This window comes from Hemitrygon akajei, chromosome 2, assembly GCF_048418815.1.
Source record: "Hemitrygon akajei chromosome 2, sHemAka1.3, whole genome shotgun sequence".
NCBI lineage: Eukaryota > Metazoa > Chordata > Chondrichthyes > Myliobatiformes > Dasyatidae > Hemitrygon > Hemitrygon akajei.
The window spans coordinates 36757276-36776639 of NC_133125.1; the positions used below are offsets into that span (position 1 = coordinate 36757276).

General features: G+C 39.8%; 1 protein-coding gene across 4 annotated transcripts in view; it reads left to right on the forward strand.

Moving 5' to 3' along the window:
- vps13a (vacuolar protein sorting 13 homolog A) overlaps positions 1-19364 on the forward strand; it is a 345233-nt gene that overhangs the window by 189717 nt on the left and 136152 nt on the right. For all 4 annotated transcript variants that reach the window (XR_012101939.1, XM_073070330.1, XM_073070344.1 and 1 more), the window contains exons 37-43: positions 2058-2230; positions 6944-7173; positions 7253-7485; positions 7673-7765; positions 7857-8216; positions 10699-10800; positions 16240-16398. Coding sequence is in view for 3 of the 4 variants with exons in the window: in XM_073070330.1 (XP_072926431.1) it covers positions 2058-2230; positions 6944-7173; positions 7253-7485; positions 7673-7765; positions 7857-8216; positions 10699-10800; positions 16240-16398 (1350 nt within the window). In the remaining variant the exon portion in view is untranslated. The remainder of the gene's footprint in view (positions 1-2057; positions 2231-6943; positions 7174-7252; positions 7486-7672; positions 7766-7856; positions 8217-10698; positions 10801-16239; positions 16399-19364) is intronic.

A 19364-nucleotide genomic window follows, 5' to 3' on the forward strand; every position in this document is an offset into this window, starting at 1 on the left:
CCATGAGAACTTGTGCATGTAATCCCAACTTCCCCTTCCTGAAAGTCAGAATTAATTCCTTAGTTTTGCTGAAACCAGTCAAACAGCCCAATAAGAAGTTTTTTTAAACTCCCTTAATACCTATAATCCAGTAGCACTCATGTCTACAGTAATGAAATGCTAGTTTGTCATGGTCAGAATCAACTTGTGCCTCAGCAAGGACCTGGACCTACTGCAATTTACCTATAGCCACAGTAGGTCTATGGCAGAGATAATCTCAGTGGCTCTTCACATGGCCTTGGATCACCTGGACAATGCAAACATCTATGTCAGGATGCTATTTGTTGACTTTAGCTCAGTGTTTAACACCATCATGTCTACAACCGTGATTGATAAGTTAAGGAACCTGGGTCTGTGTACCTCCTTCTGCATTTGGATCCTCAGCTTCCTAACTGGAAGGCCACAATCTGCGCAAATTGCTATTAATAACTCCTCGCTGATGATCAACATTGGAGCACCTCAAGGATGTGTGCTTAGCCCACTGCTTTACACTCTCTATACCAATGACTGGCTGAAATGCCATCTATAAATTTGCTAATGATACAACCATTGTTTGCAGAATCTCTGGAGGCGAGAGGGCGTACAGGAGCGAGATAGGCCAACTAGTGGAGTGGTGTCTCAGCAACAACCTTGCACTCAGTGTCAGTAAGATGAAAGAGCTGATTGTGGACTTCAGGAAGAGTAGGACAAGGGATCACAAACCAATCCTCATGGATGGATCAGAAGTAGGGAGAATGATCAATTTCAGGTTCCTGGGTATCAAGATCTCTGAGGATCTAGCTTGGTCCCAACATATCGATACACCTATAAAGAAGGCAAGACAGCAGCTATATTTCATTAGGAGTTTGAGGAAATTTGGCTTGTCACCAAAGACACTCAAACTGCTACAGATGTACTATGGAGAACATTCTGACAAACTGCATCACTGTCTTTTATGGAGGGGGTGGTGCTACTGCACAGGATTGAAAGAAGCGCCAGAAATTCATAAAATTAGACAGCTCCATATTGGGTGCTATGTAGGACATCTTCAAGGGAGCAGTGTATTGGAAGGGCTGTATCCATCATTAAGGGTTCCCATTATCAAGGGTTCCCATCATCCAGGACATGCTCTCTTCTCATTGTTATCGTCAGGAAAAAGGGACAGAAGCCTGAAGGCATTCACTCAGTGATTCAGGAACAGCTTCTTCTCTGCTGTCTGATTCCTAAATGGACATTGAACCAATGAACACTACTTCACTTTTAATAGTTTTATTTTTGCTCTATTTTTAATTTAACTAATTTTCAATTTATTTATTTGTTTTCTATATTTTCATTTATTGCATTGTACTGCTGCTGCTAAGTTAACAATTTTCATAACATGCCAGTGATATTAAACCTGATTCAGATTCCTTTTCTGAAATAGCCAACCCCATGCCTATCACATTGCCCTGTGTAATTTTACCAACAGTAATGTTATCTGCCAGTTTATAGACGTCATTTGGGTTGCCTTGAGTAGGTTTGAGAGTCGTGAGAGTGAAGAGTTGGTTAAGCATGCATTTTTGACGTGCACTTCTGTTGATTGTCATTTGTCACTTTTGTTGATAAGGAAGTTGAAGATCTATTTGCAGAGGGAAGTACAGAAGCCCAGCTTTAGACCTTTGATTAATACTGAAGGGATGATGGTATTGAATGCCAAACTATAATCAATAAACAGTAGTCTGATATATGTTTTGATCTTGTGTGGGTGCTTCAAGCAGAGTGCAGAGCCAGTGAGTCAGCTTGTAATGCATGATAAATGCTCTGACATTTTGTTGATGGGAAAATAAAATTTTGAATCAACAAGACTGAGCTATAATCATTATCATTTTGTCTATTGATTTTAATTTAAGCAAAATGTGTTGTTCTTTTCTATGACTACATTTCTTCAGGAAATGGATTCAAGCAGGCCTAACTTTTGGTTGGGGAGGGGTGGGAATGTCCATAACTATTTGAAATAAATGATACAATAAAGTTTTACTTTGTTTTCCCTATTAAACCAGATGAATATTGCAAAAGAGCAGAGATCTGATCAGGACATACTAGCAGAGTTCAAGTTACATACGTTTTCCACTTCTGTCAAGATGTTATCTGATGGATCCATGAAAGCTGAAGTGAAACTTTATAACTGCATGCTAGATGACAAACGAATGGGAATAGAGAAAGCCACATCAAGGTATTTGTATTGTTTATTCAGTTCTAGTTTATTTTTGATTATTAAGTAATTTATCAAAGCAATATTATGATTGACACTTTGCATTTATGTTCCTCTTAACTGTTTAACTATTAAAGATTCCCGATCGTGCCTTTGGCCTCCTTTCTGAACTCGAAGCTGGAATATGCAAGGAGAAACTTCACTCATTCACGTGTCAATCTGAAGCATGTTTCAATAAATTTATTTCTGGAGAGTATGAGTGAAGGGCATCATGATTTGATATTTATTTCCTTATTTCCTTTTGGCCAATATTTGGACAAAATGTTGAGTCCAAGCTGACCAGAAATTAATGCAGAGAGCCACTGAAGTTTTAAAATGTCTATTTTGTTGATTGGCTTTCTTACAAAGAATAACTAATAATTTGTATATATAAAAAGTTAACATAATTTATTTGTATTTGCACACTTTATAAACTGCTTAGTGATATTTTGTGATCAATTTCTGACACAAGGTATCCTGAATACATTTAATTTGTGTTTTAGCATCATTTCATAGAACATAGAATAGTACAGCACAGTACAGGCCCTTTAGCCCACAATGTTGTGCCAACCCTTAAACCCTGCTCCCATATAACCCCCCACCTTAAATTCCTCCATATACCTGTCTAGTAGTCTCTTAAACTTCACTAGTGTATCTGCCTTCATCACTGACTCAGGCAGTGCATTCCACACACCAACCACTCTCTGAGTAAAAAACCTTTCTCTAATATCCCCCTTGAACTTCCCTCCCCTTACCTTAAAGCTATGTCCTCTTGTATTGAGCAATGGTGCCCTGGGGAAGAGGCGCTGGCTATCCACTCTATTTATTCCTCTTAATATCTTGTATACCTCTATCATGTCTCCTCTCATCCTCCTCTTCTCCAAAGAGTAAAGCCCTAGCTCCTGTAATCTCTGATCTTAATGCACATTCTCTAAACCAGGCAGCATCCTGGTAAATCTCCTCTGTACCCTTTCCAATATCTTTTCAATATTATTGGCTTTGTTGTTGCTCTGAGGTAATTGGATTATATATTTATATTCTATCTGTATTTCATGCTGTTAAATTTAAGTTGCTCCATTTCTTATATAACCCATATTTAATCAGCTCTGCTCATTAATTGTTGCTACAAGCTCTTTCTTTCATAATTTGACGTCTCTGGTATAGCCATGCATTGCAAATTGTTGATCATTTTAGTGCAAATTGCACATTACTCCAGGATATCCTTAAAAAAAAAAGATAACACTGAATTATTTTCCCTGCTACCCAGATTTCTAATGCTCCCTCATCTAATCTAAAAAAAAATTGAAGAATTTCTGCCACTAAGTTTGAATTTATCACTGTTGGGTATGCCTTCCTTGTCAATGAAGCCAAATTTTCCTACATCATTACACTTTATGCAATGCTTCAAAGTGAATCATTGTTTAATTTTGAAGAAAGAATTTTTCCATAACTCCAAATAACACGTAGAAGATTGATTAGCATATTATTAGTTAAGTGTGAAAGAGCAGCGCTGAGAACTTCAAAGACTCTTCAAAGTCTGTCCAGATGGTCTCGTTCTGGGATTGATGTATGACCTAGAAATATAATAGGAAAATATATTGTTAATAGTATCATGATGTACTTGGATCGAAGATGGATCAGTATGCTCTTTATTGACTACAGCTCAGCTTTCGATACTATCATCCCCTGAAAACTAATTAATAAGCTTCAAGACCTAGACCTGAATACCTCCTTATGCAACTGGATCCTTAATTTCCTCATTTGCAAACCCCAGTCAGTCCAGATTAGCAACAACCATATCCATGATCACCATCGGCATAGGTGCACCTCAAGACTGTATTTAGCCTGCTACTTTACTCACTTTATACAGTCAGCCCTCTGTATCCGTGGGTTCCGCATCCACGGATTCAACCAACCGCTGATCAAAAATATTCAAAAAAAATTCCAGAAAGTTCCAAAAAGCAAAACTTGAACCTGCTGTACGCCAAGCACTATGCTGAATCCACGCGAATTAAGTGATGTGTAGGCATACCCTGCTGTAGCCTCCCACCATTTCACAGATCCTCAGTCTCTCTCCAGCACTCGTTGTTTGAGCATTGTTCACCTCGCATCTTTTTTTTCGCTGCTTGTGTTGTGAACGAGAGGAAGGAGTTTAAGGCTGGTAAGGGATGGCTGGCTAGCTATGTAAAGCGCTACAGCCTCAAGAACTTAAAGATCATGGGAGAATCAGCTACGGCTGATGCCGAGGCAGCATCAATGTTCCCAGAGGAGCTACGATATTTATATCTGTACTGAATATGTACAGACCTTTTCTTGTCATTATTCCCTGAACAATACAGTATAACAACTATTTACATAGCACTTATGTTGTATTAGGTATTATAAGTAATCTAGAGATGATTTAAAGTATACAGGAGGATGTGCGTAGGTTATTTGCAAATACTACACCATTTTATATAAGGGACTTGAGCATCCGCATATTTTGGTATCCGCAGGGGGTCCTGGAACCAATCCCCTGCAGATACTGAGGGACGACTGTACTTAGAACTGTGATGCTAAGCACAACTCTGATACCATATGTAAGTTTGCCGATGACACCACTGTCATAGCCAGATTTTTGATCTCCTTCCTATATGCTGATTTGTCACCACCTTTGATTCAGCCTGAATGGTGGCACAACAACAACGGACCTCTTACTGTGTCAGCAAGACCAAAGAGCTGATGATTGAGCAGGAAGAGAAAATCAAAGGACTGGCTTATGGACCTATCGGGGGATCAGAGGTGAAGAGTCAACAACGTTAAATTCTTTAGTATTATCATTTCAGAGGATCTGTCTCGGACCCAGTAAATAAATGCAGTGAGTTCCTTAGGAGTTTGTGAATATTTGGTATGTTATCTAAAATTTTGACAGTTTTCTATAAATGTGCAGTGGAGAGTATATTATCTAATTGCAGCACAGCCTGGTATGGAAACACCAATACCCTTGAACAGAAAAGCCTACAGTAAGTGGTGGATACAGCCCAGTCCATCATGGATAAAGCCCTCCCCACCATTGAGCACTTCTGCATGGATGCTGTCACATGGAAGCAGGATTCATCATAAAGGACCTCCCACCATCTAGGCCATTCTCTCTTCTCACCTCTGCCATCAGGAAGGGGGTACAGGAGCCTCAGGACTCACACCACCAAGTTCATGAACAGTTAATACCCATCAACCATCGTATTCTTGAGTCAGAGGGGATAACGTCACGCAACTTTACTTACCCCATTACTGAACTGTTTCCACAGCGTATGGACTCACTTTCAAGGACTCTTCATCTCATGTTCTTGATATCTATGTCTTATTTATTTATTATTATTCTTCTTCTTCTTTCTGTTTGTATTGCAGTTTCTTTTTTGCACATTGGTTGACTGTCTGTCCTATGGGATTCTATTGCGTGTTTTATTTCAGTATTTACTCTTAGTGCCTGCAAGAAAATGAATCTCAGGATTGTACATGGTGACATATAAGTACTTTGATAATAAATTTACTTTGAACTTTGAAGGACCTAATACAAAATGTTGAAAAGTCTATGGTAAAAATAACCTGATTAGAAGAGATTAAATTTCAATGACTAATGAGGGGTCTAGTAAAGGTGAATCAGAGAAAGAGAAAGTAGCCGAGCAAGTTAAAATATCTGGGAAACAGAATTTTGTTGCACAGAAATGTATGTTGGGGATGATGAGAGGTTTATTCAAAAAAGAAGGGGTGAACTGAGCCAGTCTGTTATACAAATAAAAGCTTACTTTGAGAGAAACATCTATTGTCAGTGGTGGGGAACTATTGGCAACTCTTGAGGACAGAATTCATCCTCATTTTAAATGTAGGTTTTCAGTGCATAGATTTTAAAGTCTAAGTTCAACATTCAAGCATTGATGCGCATGTTTTGCTTGGTGCAATGTTTCCCTATAGTGTCTAGTTGAAGATTGCCATTTGATATTGTCTTCTTTTGAGGAATGGTAGAATGGAACTCAAGTTAACTATTTGCTCCTCTGAAACTTCACTAGTAACATGAGTTGACAATAGTCTTGTCCCTCTTTCTACTACTATCTTTGTAAAGTACTTCTCCTCTCCCCCCTGCAATAGCTCTCTTTCTGAGTTAGGCCAATATAACCTGGAGGTTAGTTTGTCAATAACTTTTGTCAGTGCTGGGATGTCGTATGAAATTGGGGAGTAGAAGTCTTGGCCTCCAGATAACACTACTGGTAGAGTATTTCATTTTTATTCTCAAATAATCTGCCTCCTTGAGCATTAGTCCAATAATACCATATGGAGTAACTTAAATTTTCAGGAATTCAGATGCTTTTATTTGATTGATCCCTTTCCAGATATCAGCAAGGGTTGGACTGATGGAAACTTATTTCCATTTAACAAGGTAAATCTGCCGAACTATATTCCTAGTATTCTGGTAGATGTAAGTTGGCCTGCATTGTAGCCGCTTAGATTTAAGATAGAGGAAATAAAAATTGTGATGTTATTCTGTAGTTTGGATTTGAAACTCATACAATTAGAAAACAAGACTTGACATCAGGCACATATCTAGCTAGGGGGAAAATGTCCATGGTGCTATCCCCAAATATATATTTTCTTTGTAACGTCATTATATCTCATTAGTGCGTACTAATTGAGTTTCTACTCTTTCCCCTTCCCTTCCAGAATGGTGGAAATGAAGCTAACAAATAAGAAGAATGCAATGATCGACTTCAGTTACAAACAAGGAAGAGAAGGCATGTTTCTAGATGCAGTTATACGTGATATCTATGTTTGTGCAAGTATGGAATTTCTACTCACAGTGGTTGACTTCTTTGTACAAGCAAATAATCAAGTCTCTGCAGTGCATCCGAACAAACCAACAGCAACACAGACAAAAGATAGAGGAGAAAGAGGTTTGCAAAACATAAGGGCACTTGCATTTCCTTAAAGTTTGTGGAGTGTATGCACTGGCATTCTTTTTTTTTCTTTCAGTGTCATCACAAACTACGTCAAAAATGGAACTCATTGTTCGTGTTCAGAATCCAGAGATCATCCTTGTAGCAGATTTGACAAGAGCAGATGCCCCATCACTGGTGGTGACAGCTCAATGTGAGGCTGATGTTAATAATGATATGGAAAGTCAAAAAATTACTGCAGCTGTTAAAGATCTAAAAGTAATGGTCTGCCCGTTTCTAAAAGAAAAAAGAAAGAATCAAGTTACCACGGTATATGGAATTTTAAGTTTGTTTTTGTACATTAAATCTGCTATTGTGCAATCTTTCTGGCCTACTTTGAAAATAAATCCTATTTTAGAATATCCAAAACCAGTTTAGTTACATTTTACTTTTGTATGTATCAATCTAAATGTAGATCTTTAGTATCACTACGTTTTTTTCTAATTGAAATATATAGGTCCTTCAGCCTTGTAATTTGTTCTTCCGAAGTACACAACCTGCTTCTGGTCCCATTGAAGTGGAGCTGGCTGTGAAATCACTGATGCTGAAAGTAAGGTTTTGTTTGTGCGTCATTTTAAAGTTACACAATAATTTCGAAATGCATTGTTAAACACAATGTTTTGTGTATATTCATTTCCTAGGTGTCTCCTGTTATTATTAACACGGTGATTACAATAATGTCTGCCTTGACTCCAGCTGCTAATAGTCCACAGGAAAAATGCAGTGAGATTCCACTTGACTTGTGGACTAAGAAGGATGTGAAAAATTTAAAATTCTGGTTTTTGGAAGACACAAATAATAATGAAAATAATGGTGGTCCAGTAAGACAACTAGACACAACAGGAGAGAGCCTAAAAATGACAGTTGAATATGTATGCCTGACTCTGGAAGCAGGTATCGGACACAGAACTGTTCCAATGCTTTTAGCAAAATCAACTTTTAAAGGAGATGTGCAGAACTGGAGCACACTCATTAACCTTAAATGCCATCTTAATTTAGAGGTAGGAAGTTGTTTTGAAAATTTATTGCATAAAACATCTTTTGTTCTTGAATGTATTAATTTAGTTTCAATTTTGTAATGTTGCAGTGGTTCATAATTTTCATAGAGTTTAATTCTGCATGTCGAAATCTGTATTTTTTTCTCATCTTGTTAGCTAAAGCGACGCTGCTTTACTAGTCTTGGAATTACTAGAAAACATTAAATCTTGCATTTTGGGAGAGTTTTTTTTAGATAAATCATGTAAACTTATGTTCTACAAGACATTACTGAGGACTGAAAAGATCCATTATGTTTTTCAAAGAGGAGCAGGTTTGATCTGGAGTCCACATTTACTTATCAGTATCAAAATAAAGATTGGTTGCTCATCAACTACTTTTATGTACATTAACACTTTTGGCTGATACCACATAGAAAATAAGTAACTGTTAAACCTCTTCAAAAATCTCCAAACAACAGCAAAGATGCTCTATATGTAATATATCATTATGGTACGTGTCTGTAAGTTGAGAATCATTTCCCTGCCCTGGTGACATTTCAAATTACTTCAACAGCACCAGAGTGATACTTGTAGTAAATTTGCACATAGTATATAAGTATGACAGCAGGATCCCTGCAGGTAGTATGAAAAAAAATAGACCAGAGGTAGATGAGAAAGCTTAAATTCTAAGGTAGATTTAAGGTTTTTATATACAGATATACTGGAAGGATATTAAATAATATGGGTGAAATGGAGAACAGTTAACAATGTAGGATTACAATGTCATGACAAAGGGCAGGAATAGTTTCTAAATGTTGCTCCAGAAATAGGGAAAGGAAGAAAGAAGGGGGAAATAGCAGTATTGCTTAATAGATTACTGCAGTGCTGGAAATAATATATCTTGGAACACTTGACAAGATCTATCAGTTGTGAATTGAGAACCAATTAATGTGCAATGACAGTACTGGGATTATTCTGTAGACCTGCCAACAGCAGGAAATAGTAGCAGTGATAAGGAACTCTCAATAAATAGAGATAGCAATAACATAAGCAAAAAAGAGTTTCTGAAATCAGTTCCCAGGTGAAATTTCTTGATCAGTATGTTTGACCCAAAAATGAACCAGGCGAACTGAAGTAAACTTCAGTGGAGAAGCATCTCAGAAATTATGGAGTCATAAGGCTTTAAAATAGTCAAGTGAAACTACATACATCATTTCAAGGTAAAAAAAAAGTCAATTAGAGAAAGACTATTTTCAACAGGAAGAAACAAGAATTGGCCTAGGTAACTTGGAATCAAAGGTTAGAGGCACTACTGCAGTGGGAAGCCTTGTAAAGTAGAGAGATTTTTTCCAGCCTTGGCACTGTTCAATGGAAAATTAAAGCCAGAACTTACAGAATTATGAAATAAAATAAAATGAAATGTAACAGAAAACAAAAGAGAATCTGCCTGATTCTTAAAACAAGTTAGAAATAAGGAATTACACTAAATTCCTAGGGAAATGAAAAAGGTGAAATACTGGCAGCAAATATAAATTTGGATGAGCATGTGAGGAGTAAAGTGTTGTAAGGGAGAACGTGTTACTTATTAGAAACTTGATGGGAAATTCATTGGTTCATGCATCTCAAAAGGAATTCCATGTATCAGCTGTGTAGTGATTCTAGTCAGAGTAGAATTGGAGCACATGAACCTGCCTTGGTTAAATCTCGGATTAACAGAACCAGGGGTAACTGTTGTCTATCTGAACTTTTGTAAGGCCTTTGTCAAGGTAAGCTGATATGGAATCATATGAAATCCAGGGTGAGCTAGCCAAATACAATAATTGCTTGGTGGGAGGAGTCAGTGAGCTGTTTTTCAGGGAGGCCTCTGAATAGTTGTATGCTACAGTGATCAGCATTGGATCCTCCGTTTGTTATATTGATGATTTCGGTGTGAATGTAGGTGGCATGATTAAGTTTGGAAATGGCACCAAAATTGGTGGTGTGGTGGACATTAAAGTTACAACAGGATTTAGATTAACAGGAGAGTGAGCCAAGGAATGGCAGATGGAATTGAATTGGGAAGTTAAACCAAGGTTGGGCATACACAGTGAATGGCAGAGCCATTGTGAGCCTAGTTGAGTGTTGTAGTAAAGAGAACAAGAAATGTAAGTACACAATTCCCTGAATGTGATGACTCAGTTTGACAGTGGTAGTCTTCATCAGTTGACCTATTGACTTCAAGAGCTTGAAATCTGGAGCAGGGACACTCTTATGGCTGGGCAAGGCATTGGTGAGACCACACTTGGAGTATTATATGCCGTTTGATTAGTGTGCTGAATGAATGATGTGATTAAGTAAGAGAGGGTGCAGAAGAGATTCACAAAAATGTTGTTAGGACTAGAGTGGATAGGCTCTAGCTTGATGGATAGATTTGTATGACTATTATTCTTTTTAGGAAGCAAATAATTGTCTATGTAAACCTATGTTCTTGTAAACTGTAGTAAACATAATACACTTTTTTCACAAGGTACATTACTACAATGAAGTACTTGCTGTATGGGAGCCACTACTTGAACCACTAGAGATTGAAAACAGTGATGAATTTCGACCTTGGGAGCTTGGGATCAAAGTATGTTTGTTCAATATAATTATTTGTCTAAAGTGTATTGATTCAGATAGTTAGTGGAACAATTTACTTCAATCAAGAATGCAATTAATGTTAAGTTCAGTTTGTTCCTAATTATGGGTACTGAATTTAAGAGTAAATCATTTTGCTGGTCAAATGTTACGTGAAGATTAGAATGTGTAAAGATGCCAACTTTTCTTCTCTGACGTGAAGTTGTACACCAATCTGGTTGTTTCATGGTTACAGCTACTGAATACATCTCTTCAGCAAGTAGGTCAAGATTTACTTAGTTTCTTTTTAAATCAGCAGCTGCCTGAGTAGAATTTAAGCACATGTTTATAAATTAACTGTCCCATACATGGTCTGCTAGGCCATCATCTTAACCTTTATGCTACTGTCCCAAATTACATTGAGAAAGAGTTTAAAACTCCTTGGGTTTAAAACTTAATTGTATCATAATATTTTGTGTTTCCATAATAGTTAACTGGAATTTGCTTTTGCCCCTCAGGTGCAAACATGGAAGCACTTGATGTTGAACCAAAGTAATTAAGCTGGTAATTAAATCCCCAGCCAAGCTAATCCCTTCGGCCAACACAATGTCCATATCCTTCCATTTATGTGTCTAAGAGCCTCTGAAATGCCCTATTGTATTTACTTCCACTGCCACCCCAACACCACATTCCAGGCACCCAGGACTCCAATTTCAAACAAAACTCTTGTCCTGCACATCATCTTTGGCAGGAACTTGGAAGCATAAATTGGGAACAGATATTATCAGGGAAATGTATGGTAGAAATGTGGCAAATGTTCAGGGATATTTGTGTGGTGTTTTGTGTAGGTTCGTTACAATGAGACGGGAAGGATGGTAGGGTACACCATGGTGTACAAAGGTTGTTGAAAACCTAGTCAAAGAAGAAAAGAAAAGCTTACAAAACGTTCAAAAAAACTGGGTAATGATAGAGATTTAGAAAATTATAAGGCTAGCAGGAAGGAGCTTAAGAAAGAAATTAGGAGAGCCAGAAGGGGCCATGAGAAGGCCTTGCCGAGCAGGATTAAGGAAAACCCCAAAGCAATCTACAAGTATGTGAAGAGCAAGAGAACAAGACATGAGAGAATAGGACCAATCAAGTGTGACAGTGGAGCAGTGTGTATGGAACCAGAGGAGGTAGCGGAGGAGCTTAATGAATACTTTGTTTCAGTATTCACTATAGAAAAGGACCTTGGTGATTGTAGGGATGACTTACAATGGACTGAAAAGCTTGAGCGTATAGACAATGCGAAAGAGATTATGCTGGAGCTTTTGGAAAGCATCAAGTTGGATAAGTCATCAGGCCCTCTACTGTGCCTATTGTCTTTATTGTACTGCCTGCACTGTTTTGTGCACTTTGTGCAGTCCTCTGGAGATCTGTAGTCTAGTTTAGTTTTTGTGTTTTAAGTAGTTTCAGTGTAGTTTTTGTGTTGTTTTGTGTAGTTTCAGTGTAGTTTGTGTATTGTTTCATGTAGCACCATGGTCCTGAAAAAACATTGTCTTATTTTTACTTTGTACTGTACCAGCAGTTATGGTCGAAATGACAATAAGAAGTAACTTGACTTGACTTGATAAGATATACCCCAAGCTACTGTGGGAGGAGATTGCTAAGCCTCTGCCAATGATTTTTGCATCATCAATGGGAACGGGAGAGGTTCCAGAGGATTGGAGGGATGCAGATGTTCTTCCCTTATTCAAGAAAGGGAGTAGAGATAGTCCAGGAAATTATAGACCATTGAGTCTTACTTCAGTGGTTGGTAAGTTGATTCCGAAGATCCTGAGAGGCAGGATTTATGAACATTTGGAGAGGCATAATATGATTAGGAATAGTCAGCATGGCTTTGTCAAAGGCAGATCGTGCCTTACGAGCCTGATTGAATTTTTTGAAGATGCGACTAAGCACGTGGATGAAGGTAGAGCAGTAGATGTAGTATATATGAATTTCAGCAAGGCATGTGATAAGGAACCCCATGAAGGGCTTATTGAGAAAGTAAGGAGGCATGGAATCCAAGGGGACCTTGCTTTGTGGATCCAGAATTGACTTGACCACAGAAAGCAAAGAATGGTTGTAGGTGGGTCATATTTTGCAAGAAGGTTGGTGACCAGTTGTGTGCCTTGGATCTGATCTGGGACCCCTTCTTTTGGTGATTTTTTAAAAATAAATGACCTGGATGAGGAAGTGGAGGGATGGGTTAGTAAATTTGCTGATGACACAAAGGTTGGGGGTGTTGTGGATAGTGTGGAGGGCTGTCAGAGGTTACAGCGGGACATTGGCAAGATGCAAATCTGGGCTGAGAAGTGGCAGATGGAGTTCAATCCAGATAAGTGTGAGGTGGTTCATTTTGGTGGGTCAAATAGGATAGCAGAATATAGTATTAATGGTGACTCTTGGCAGTGTGGAGGATCAGAGTGATCTTGGGGTCCAAGTCCATAGGACGCTCAAAGCTGTTGCACAGGTTGACTGTGTGGTTAAGAAGGCATATAGTGCATTGGCCTTCATCAACCGTGGGTCCAGTTCAAGAGCCAGTAGGTAATGTTACAGCTATATAGGACCCTGGTCAGATCCCACTTGGAGTACTGTGCTCATTTCTGGTCTCCTCACTACAGGAAGGATGTGGAAACTATAGAAAGGGTGCAGAGGAGATTTACAAGGATGTTGCCTGGATTGGGGAGCATGCCTTATGAGAATAGGTTGTGTGAACTTGGTCCTTTCTCCTTGGAGCAGAGGAGGATGAGAGGTGACCTGATAGAGGTGTATAAGATGATGAGAGGCATTGATCGTGTCATAGTCAGAGGCTTTTTTCCCCAGGGCTGAAATGGCTAACATGAGAGGGAACAGTTTTAAGGTGTTTGGAAGTAGGGGCAGAGGAGATGTCAGGGGTAAGTTTTATACACAGAGAGCGGTGAGTGTGTGGAATGGGCTGCTGGCGACTACGGTGGAGGCGGATGCAATAGGGTCTTTAAGAGACTCCTGGATAGATAAATGGAGCTTAGAAAATTAGAGAGCTATGGGTAACCCTAGGTAATTTCTAAAGTAAGGACATGTTCAGCACAGCATTGTGGACCAAAGGACCTGTATTATGCTGTAGGTTTTCTAGGTTTCTATGTTTTTGATACAGGGGACGAAGATACTGATTGTCTACTCTATCAGTGCCTCTCACAATCTTATATTTTTATCAGTTCAACTCAAAGAAAGCAACCCAAGTTTTCCTGAAAGCACATGCCCTCTAATACACATAACATTCTGCTAAACTACTTATGCCTTCTTTCCAAAGCCTCCATATCCTTTCTGTAATATAATAATTCAGGTGCAACCTTACTAAAGGTTGCATCTTACCAGAGCTCTCAAAAAAGGTTCACCAACCCTTTATTGTGTCCTCTTCATAAGTTTTCCCTCCCAGTGTCCGGCACTTGGCTGAACAGCAGCACTGATTCTTCTGGATGACGTTGCTATTATTGCCTGTTCTTGGCAACCTAACACCAATCAGCCTATCTTGTTCATGATTGTTTTCATTTGAACTTGCAACTTAATGTTTTAATATTTGTAATAAAACACTAAAAATTGTAAGTATAGTAAGAACTTTGTTAATATAATATGAAAGCCAACCTACTTAGTTACCTGACATTATTTCACTATTTCTTTATCCTCTTTGTGGCATTTATCTTTGTCCTCTACTGAGCTTGAGTTACAAATATTATTTTGCTTTTTTCATTAAGTAAATTTAATTGTAGAAGAGACATTGGCCAAAATTGACTGCCTTGATTTTAAGTAAAACACTACCCTATCTCCCTCCTAGCCTAGTCCGCAACATTTATAAACTGGAATGTTGAGCATCATCCTAGTCGTCCACAACCAAATAGCCGTAATATTTCTTGGGTCACACATCATCACTGAATCCCTTGATTCGCAGACTCCGTTCCACATTCCTGCACTTATTTCCACTTTGCTGGGTTTATTATAACTTTATAAAGATGAGAATTAAGTGTGTTGGAGTATTAGTAGAAGTACACCCAATTATCGACAGTAGTGCACCACAGGTGTCCTAAGCATTTCCTATTAATGGGGTTTTTTTTTTACAAAGGGCACTTTAGAGTCACATTAGGCTATTCCATTAAGGGTGTCAGTTGTCTTTCTGGACACGAAATAATGATTTTCTAATAGTTTTTTCAGCCATTAATTGGAAGACTGTATTAGTAATTATTAATTATTTTTCCCAAATTTTAATTTAAGTTCCATAGTGTGATTGATCTTGCATGTATACATTGTTAGCCAAAGTAACTGAATTGTCTGATTACCGCTGAGCCAGCAGTGTAGCACTATCTTCTTGTTTACTGTGATGATTTTATTTTGTTCATCTATAGAGCACAGAGTAGGCCCTTCTGGCCCTTTGAGTCACGCTGCCCCAACAACCCTAATTAACCCTAACCTAATCATAGGACAATTTACAATGACCATCTAAACTTCCTGGTATGTCTCTAGACTGTGGGAGGAAACCAGATCACCTGGGGAAAAACTTGTGCATCCTATATGAAGGATGTACAGAGACTCCTTACAGAATGGTGCCAGAACTGAAGCCCAAACACTGGAATGCCTGAGCTGTAATAATATTGCACTAACCACTAGGCTACCGTGGCAGTCTGACATGTTCACTTTAATTACTTCCATGCTTGGTGCAGATGCTTCAGTCTTACACCAAGTTAACATGCCAACAGTAAAGTAAGATGCAATCTTTCAAGCGATTAAAGCCCTGATCAAGTGCTGTTTTGGCTGAATACAAAAGAGCCCATGGTACTGTTTGAAGTAAGTCAGGATAAATGCCTGGCAGGATCAATCCAGAAGAACAATAATTTTGGGGAAAGATATCATTGAAAAGCACATGTGCATACATAATGCATGCATCAGTCATTTGGCAGTCCATGCTGGTGGTCTGCTCCCTGAACAAGGACAAATTAGTCTTTTGTACAAACGTTTGTATTTGCATAATCTTGCAAATTTTATTTTTGTGAATTTGCAAAGTATTTGTAGAATCTGAGAAACCATGTATTGGGGTGTTTGATGCTAGAATGGATTTAGACCTGGCAGTCAAAGTAATAGAGTAGAGAAAATAAATTTTTTTAAAAAGAGTATTTTGAAACTTCTGGGTAACTTTGAAAATTGATGCACGGATCAATCTTGAGGAAGTCAAATATATCACTTGAAAAACCTCAGCTATTTTGAAACTGGATTCTGATCATTTAGTGTTTTGAACTGTTATTTTAGTACTTCAGTTGTATAAATCTAGACCTTCTGGAGCAAGTGATTAGTGAAAGCCTGCTCTCCCATTAATCCTTTCTTCATCTTCAGCTTCAACCTCTCAAAATTAATCTCATCAATATTCTAAGTACCTACCTGTGACCTGTATGTTTCTCACCAGATAAAGAAGAAAGCTATCAAAGCAAGAAATGATGCAGAAAATGAAGAAGAAAAGTTCCATACTCCTGCATATAAAACAGTTCTTCACATCTCTTCAAAAGACCAACTCAATATTACTATGTCAAAATGTGGTTTAACCATGCTTAATAATTTAGCTACGGTAAGATGTCTTTACAAGCTGGAAGGTTTTCTTGTAGTATTTCACTGACACATAGGTTTTATGCAATCATATCAAACAAAAATTCACAGAAAATTTAGTATTTTAAGGAAGTGTACTTTTGAAGGATTCAGAATTGAAATGCTGGAAGTGAGTCTAAACCCAAGGCTAGTTAAATAGGTGTAAAAACAAATCCAGAAATCTTGACAGAGATTGCAATCCCATCAAAGATTTTAGGATTGTGCCATGAGCATTTTTAATTCTTGTTTGGAGTTCAGGATGCCAAGAATATTTCACTACACGGCATCTCTGAACGTTTTTAAATGATATCTGTGAACAATTTCTTATTTTTTGGAGTTAAGATTACAACCTATTAATGGGCAATATTGTATCTTCATTGTATTTGATAGTTACTAGATTTATTGAAGCACACCTTTTTTTAATTACCTTTTTTTGGGGGATCTGACATTGCTGACTCGAGTATTTCTTGAGGTGGCAACTCAAAAAAAATTTTACGTTCCTTCTGCTGAATAATAACGACACTCCAGGAATTTGAACTTGTGGCCCTATTGAATCATCATGCATTTCCAGTTGTGTGTGTAACTAGGAGAACAAATAAATCCTTGTTTTTGGTGGCAGAATAATAGGTTTGGGAGGTGTGTTAGGATATTAAGTAAAGATGACAATGTATTTTGTAGATGCTACACTTTGTAACCACAATGCATAGGTGTTGGAGAAAACAGAAATTTATGGAAGTTGAATGTGAAATATCAGTCTAATCAAGTGGCTGATATTTTTTCTGAATGGTATTAAGATCCCTATTTTGTTTGACTTTCATTATATGTGGGCATGGAGAATATTCTGTTTAACTCCATATTTGTGCCTTTGTAGTCGCGCGCAACGTGCTACTAAAGAAACACACGGAGGCAGAGAGAGCTGAACTCAGAATGCCTTTACTGGTTCAAAATCATGCACTTAAATCTCCCCTCCCATGGGCCCCTGTGACACGCGGGGTGGACGTGACGTCAGACCGTCCCCGGAAGGTCTGCCCCGAGTGGGTAGTTTGCATGCCCCGGCGAATAAAAACATATTCACAGTCTTGGAGGTCTTTGGAGGTGAAGGATGCCATTGGACCATGCCTGGAGGTCGGGACCAATGCCACGGTCCCTACCTTGTCCTTACCCTACCTTGTTAGCACCGCTGCTGGAGTTTCTTCCGAACCTCGGGCTTCTGGTACGAACTTGCCTGGGCCCGGCAGGGGGGTGCCGTAGACCAATTCCGCCGAGGAGGTGTCCAGGTCCTCCTTGGGGGCTGTGCGGATGCACAGTAGGGCCCAGGGAAGCTCATCTGACCAATTGGGGCCCCTGAGGCACGCCATCAGGGCCAACTTGAGATGCCAATGGAATTGCTCTACCAAACCGTTGGACTGGGGGTGGTACGCTGTGGTGTGATGCAACTGGGTGCCCAGGAGCTGTGCCAGTGCTGTCCACAACCGAGACGTGAACTGCGCCCCTCTGTCGGAGGTGATGTCTGTTGGGAGGCTGAACCTGACGATCCAGTTTGCAATGAGCGTCCTGGCGCAGGACTCAGTGGACGTGTCTGCGAGTGGTATGGCTTCCGGCCATCTGGTGAACCTGTCTACCATAGTAAAGATATACCTGGCTCCCCAGGAGACTGGCAGGAGCCGACGATATCCACGTGGATGTGTTGGAACCTCCTGTGTGTCGGCTGGAACTGCGGGAGGGGAGCCTTCACGTGCCGCCAGTGTACGCAGGTCCTGGCCCAGTGTCTGACCTGTTTGCGCAAACCGAGACAGCACGCATGCTGAGCTCGTCGACTTCATTAACTTTGCCTCCAACTTTCACCCTGCCCTCAAATTTACCTGTCCATTTCTGACACCTCCCTCCCCTTTCTTGATCTTTCTGTCTCCATCTCTGAAGACAGCTTATCTACTGATATCTACTATAAGCCTACAGACTCTCACAGTTACCTGGACTATTCCTCTTCCCACCCTGTCTCTTGCAAAAATGCTATCTCCTTCTCACAATTCCTCCATCTCCGCTGCATCTGCTCTCAGGATGAGGCTTTTCATTCCAGGACGAAGGAGATGTCTTCCTTTTTTAAACAAAGGAGCTTCCCTTCTTCCACCATCAACTCTGCTCTCAAACGCATCTCTCTCATTTCCTGCACATCTGCCCTCACTCCATCCGCCCACCACCCCACTTGAGATAGGGTTCCCCTTGTCCTCACCTACCACCCCACCAGCCTCCAGGTCCAACGTGTAATTCTCCGTAACTTCCACCACCTCCAACAGGACCCCACACCAAGCACATCTTTCCCTCCCCCCCCCCCCCCCCACCTTCTGCTTTCCGCAGGAATCCCTTGTCCACTCGTCCCCCCAATCTCTTCCCACCGATCTCCCTCCTGGCACTTATCCTTGCAAGTGGAACAAGTGCTACACCTGCCCTTACACTTCCTCCCTCACCCGCCATTCAGGGCCCCAGACAGTCCTTCCAGGTGAGGCGACACTTCACCTGTGAGTCGGCTGGTGTGGTATACTGCGTCCGGTGCTCCCGGTATGGCCTTTTACATATTGGTGAAACCCGACGCAGAACTGGGAGACTGTTTCGCTGAACACCTACGCTCGGTCCGCCAGAGAAAACAGGATCTCCCAGTGGCCACACATTTTAATTCCACATCCCATTCCCATTCTGATATGTCTATCCGTGGCCTCCTCTACTGTCAAGATGAAGCCACGCTCAGGTTGGAGGAACAACACCTTATATACCGGCTGGGTAGCCTCCAACCTGATGGCATGAACATTGACTTCTCTAACTTCTGTTAATGCCCCTCCTCTCCTTCTTACCCCATCCCTGACATGTTTAGTTGTTTGTTTTTTACTCTCTCTCTGCCCATCACTCTGCCTGTTCGCCATCTCCCTCTGGTGCTCCCCTCCCCCTATCTTTCTG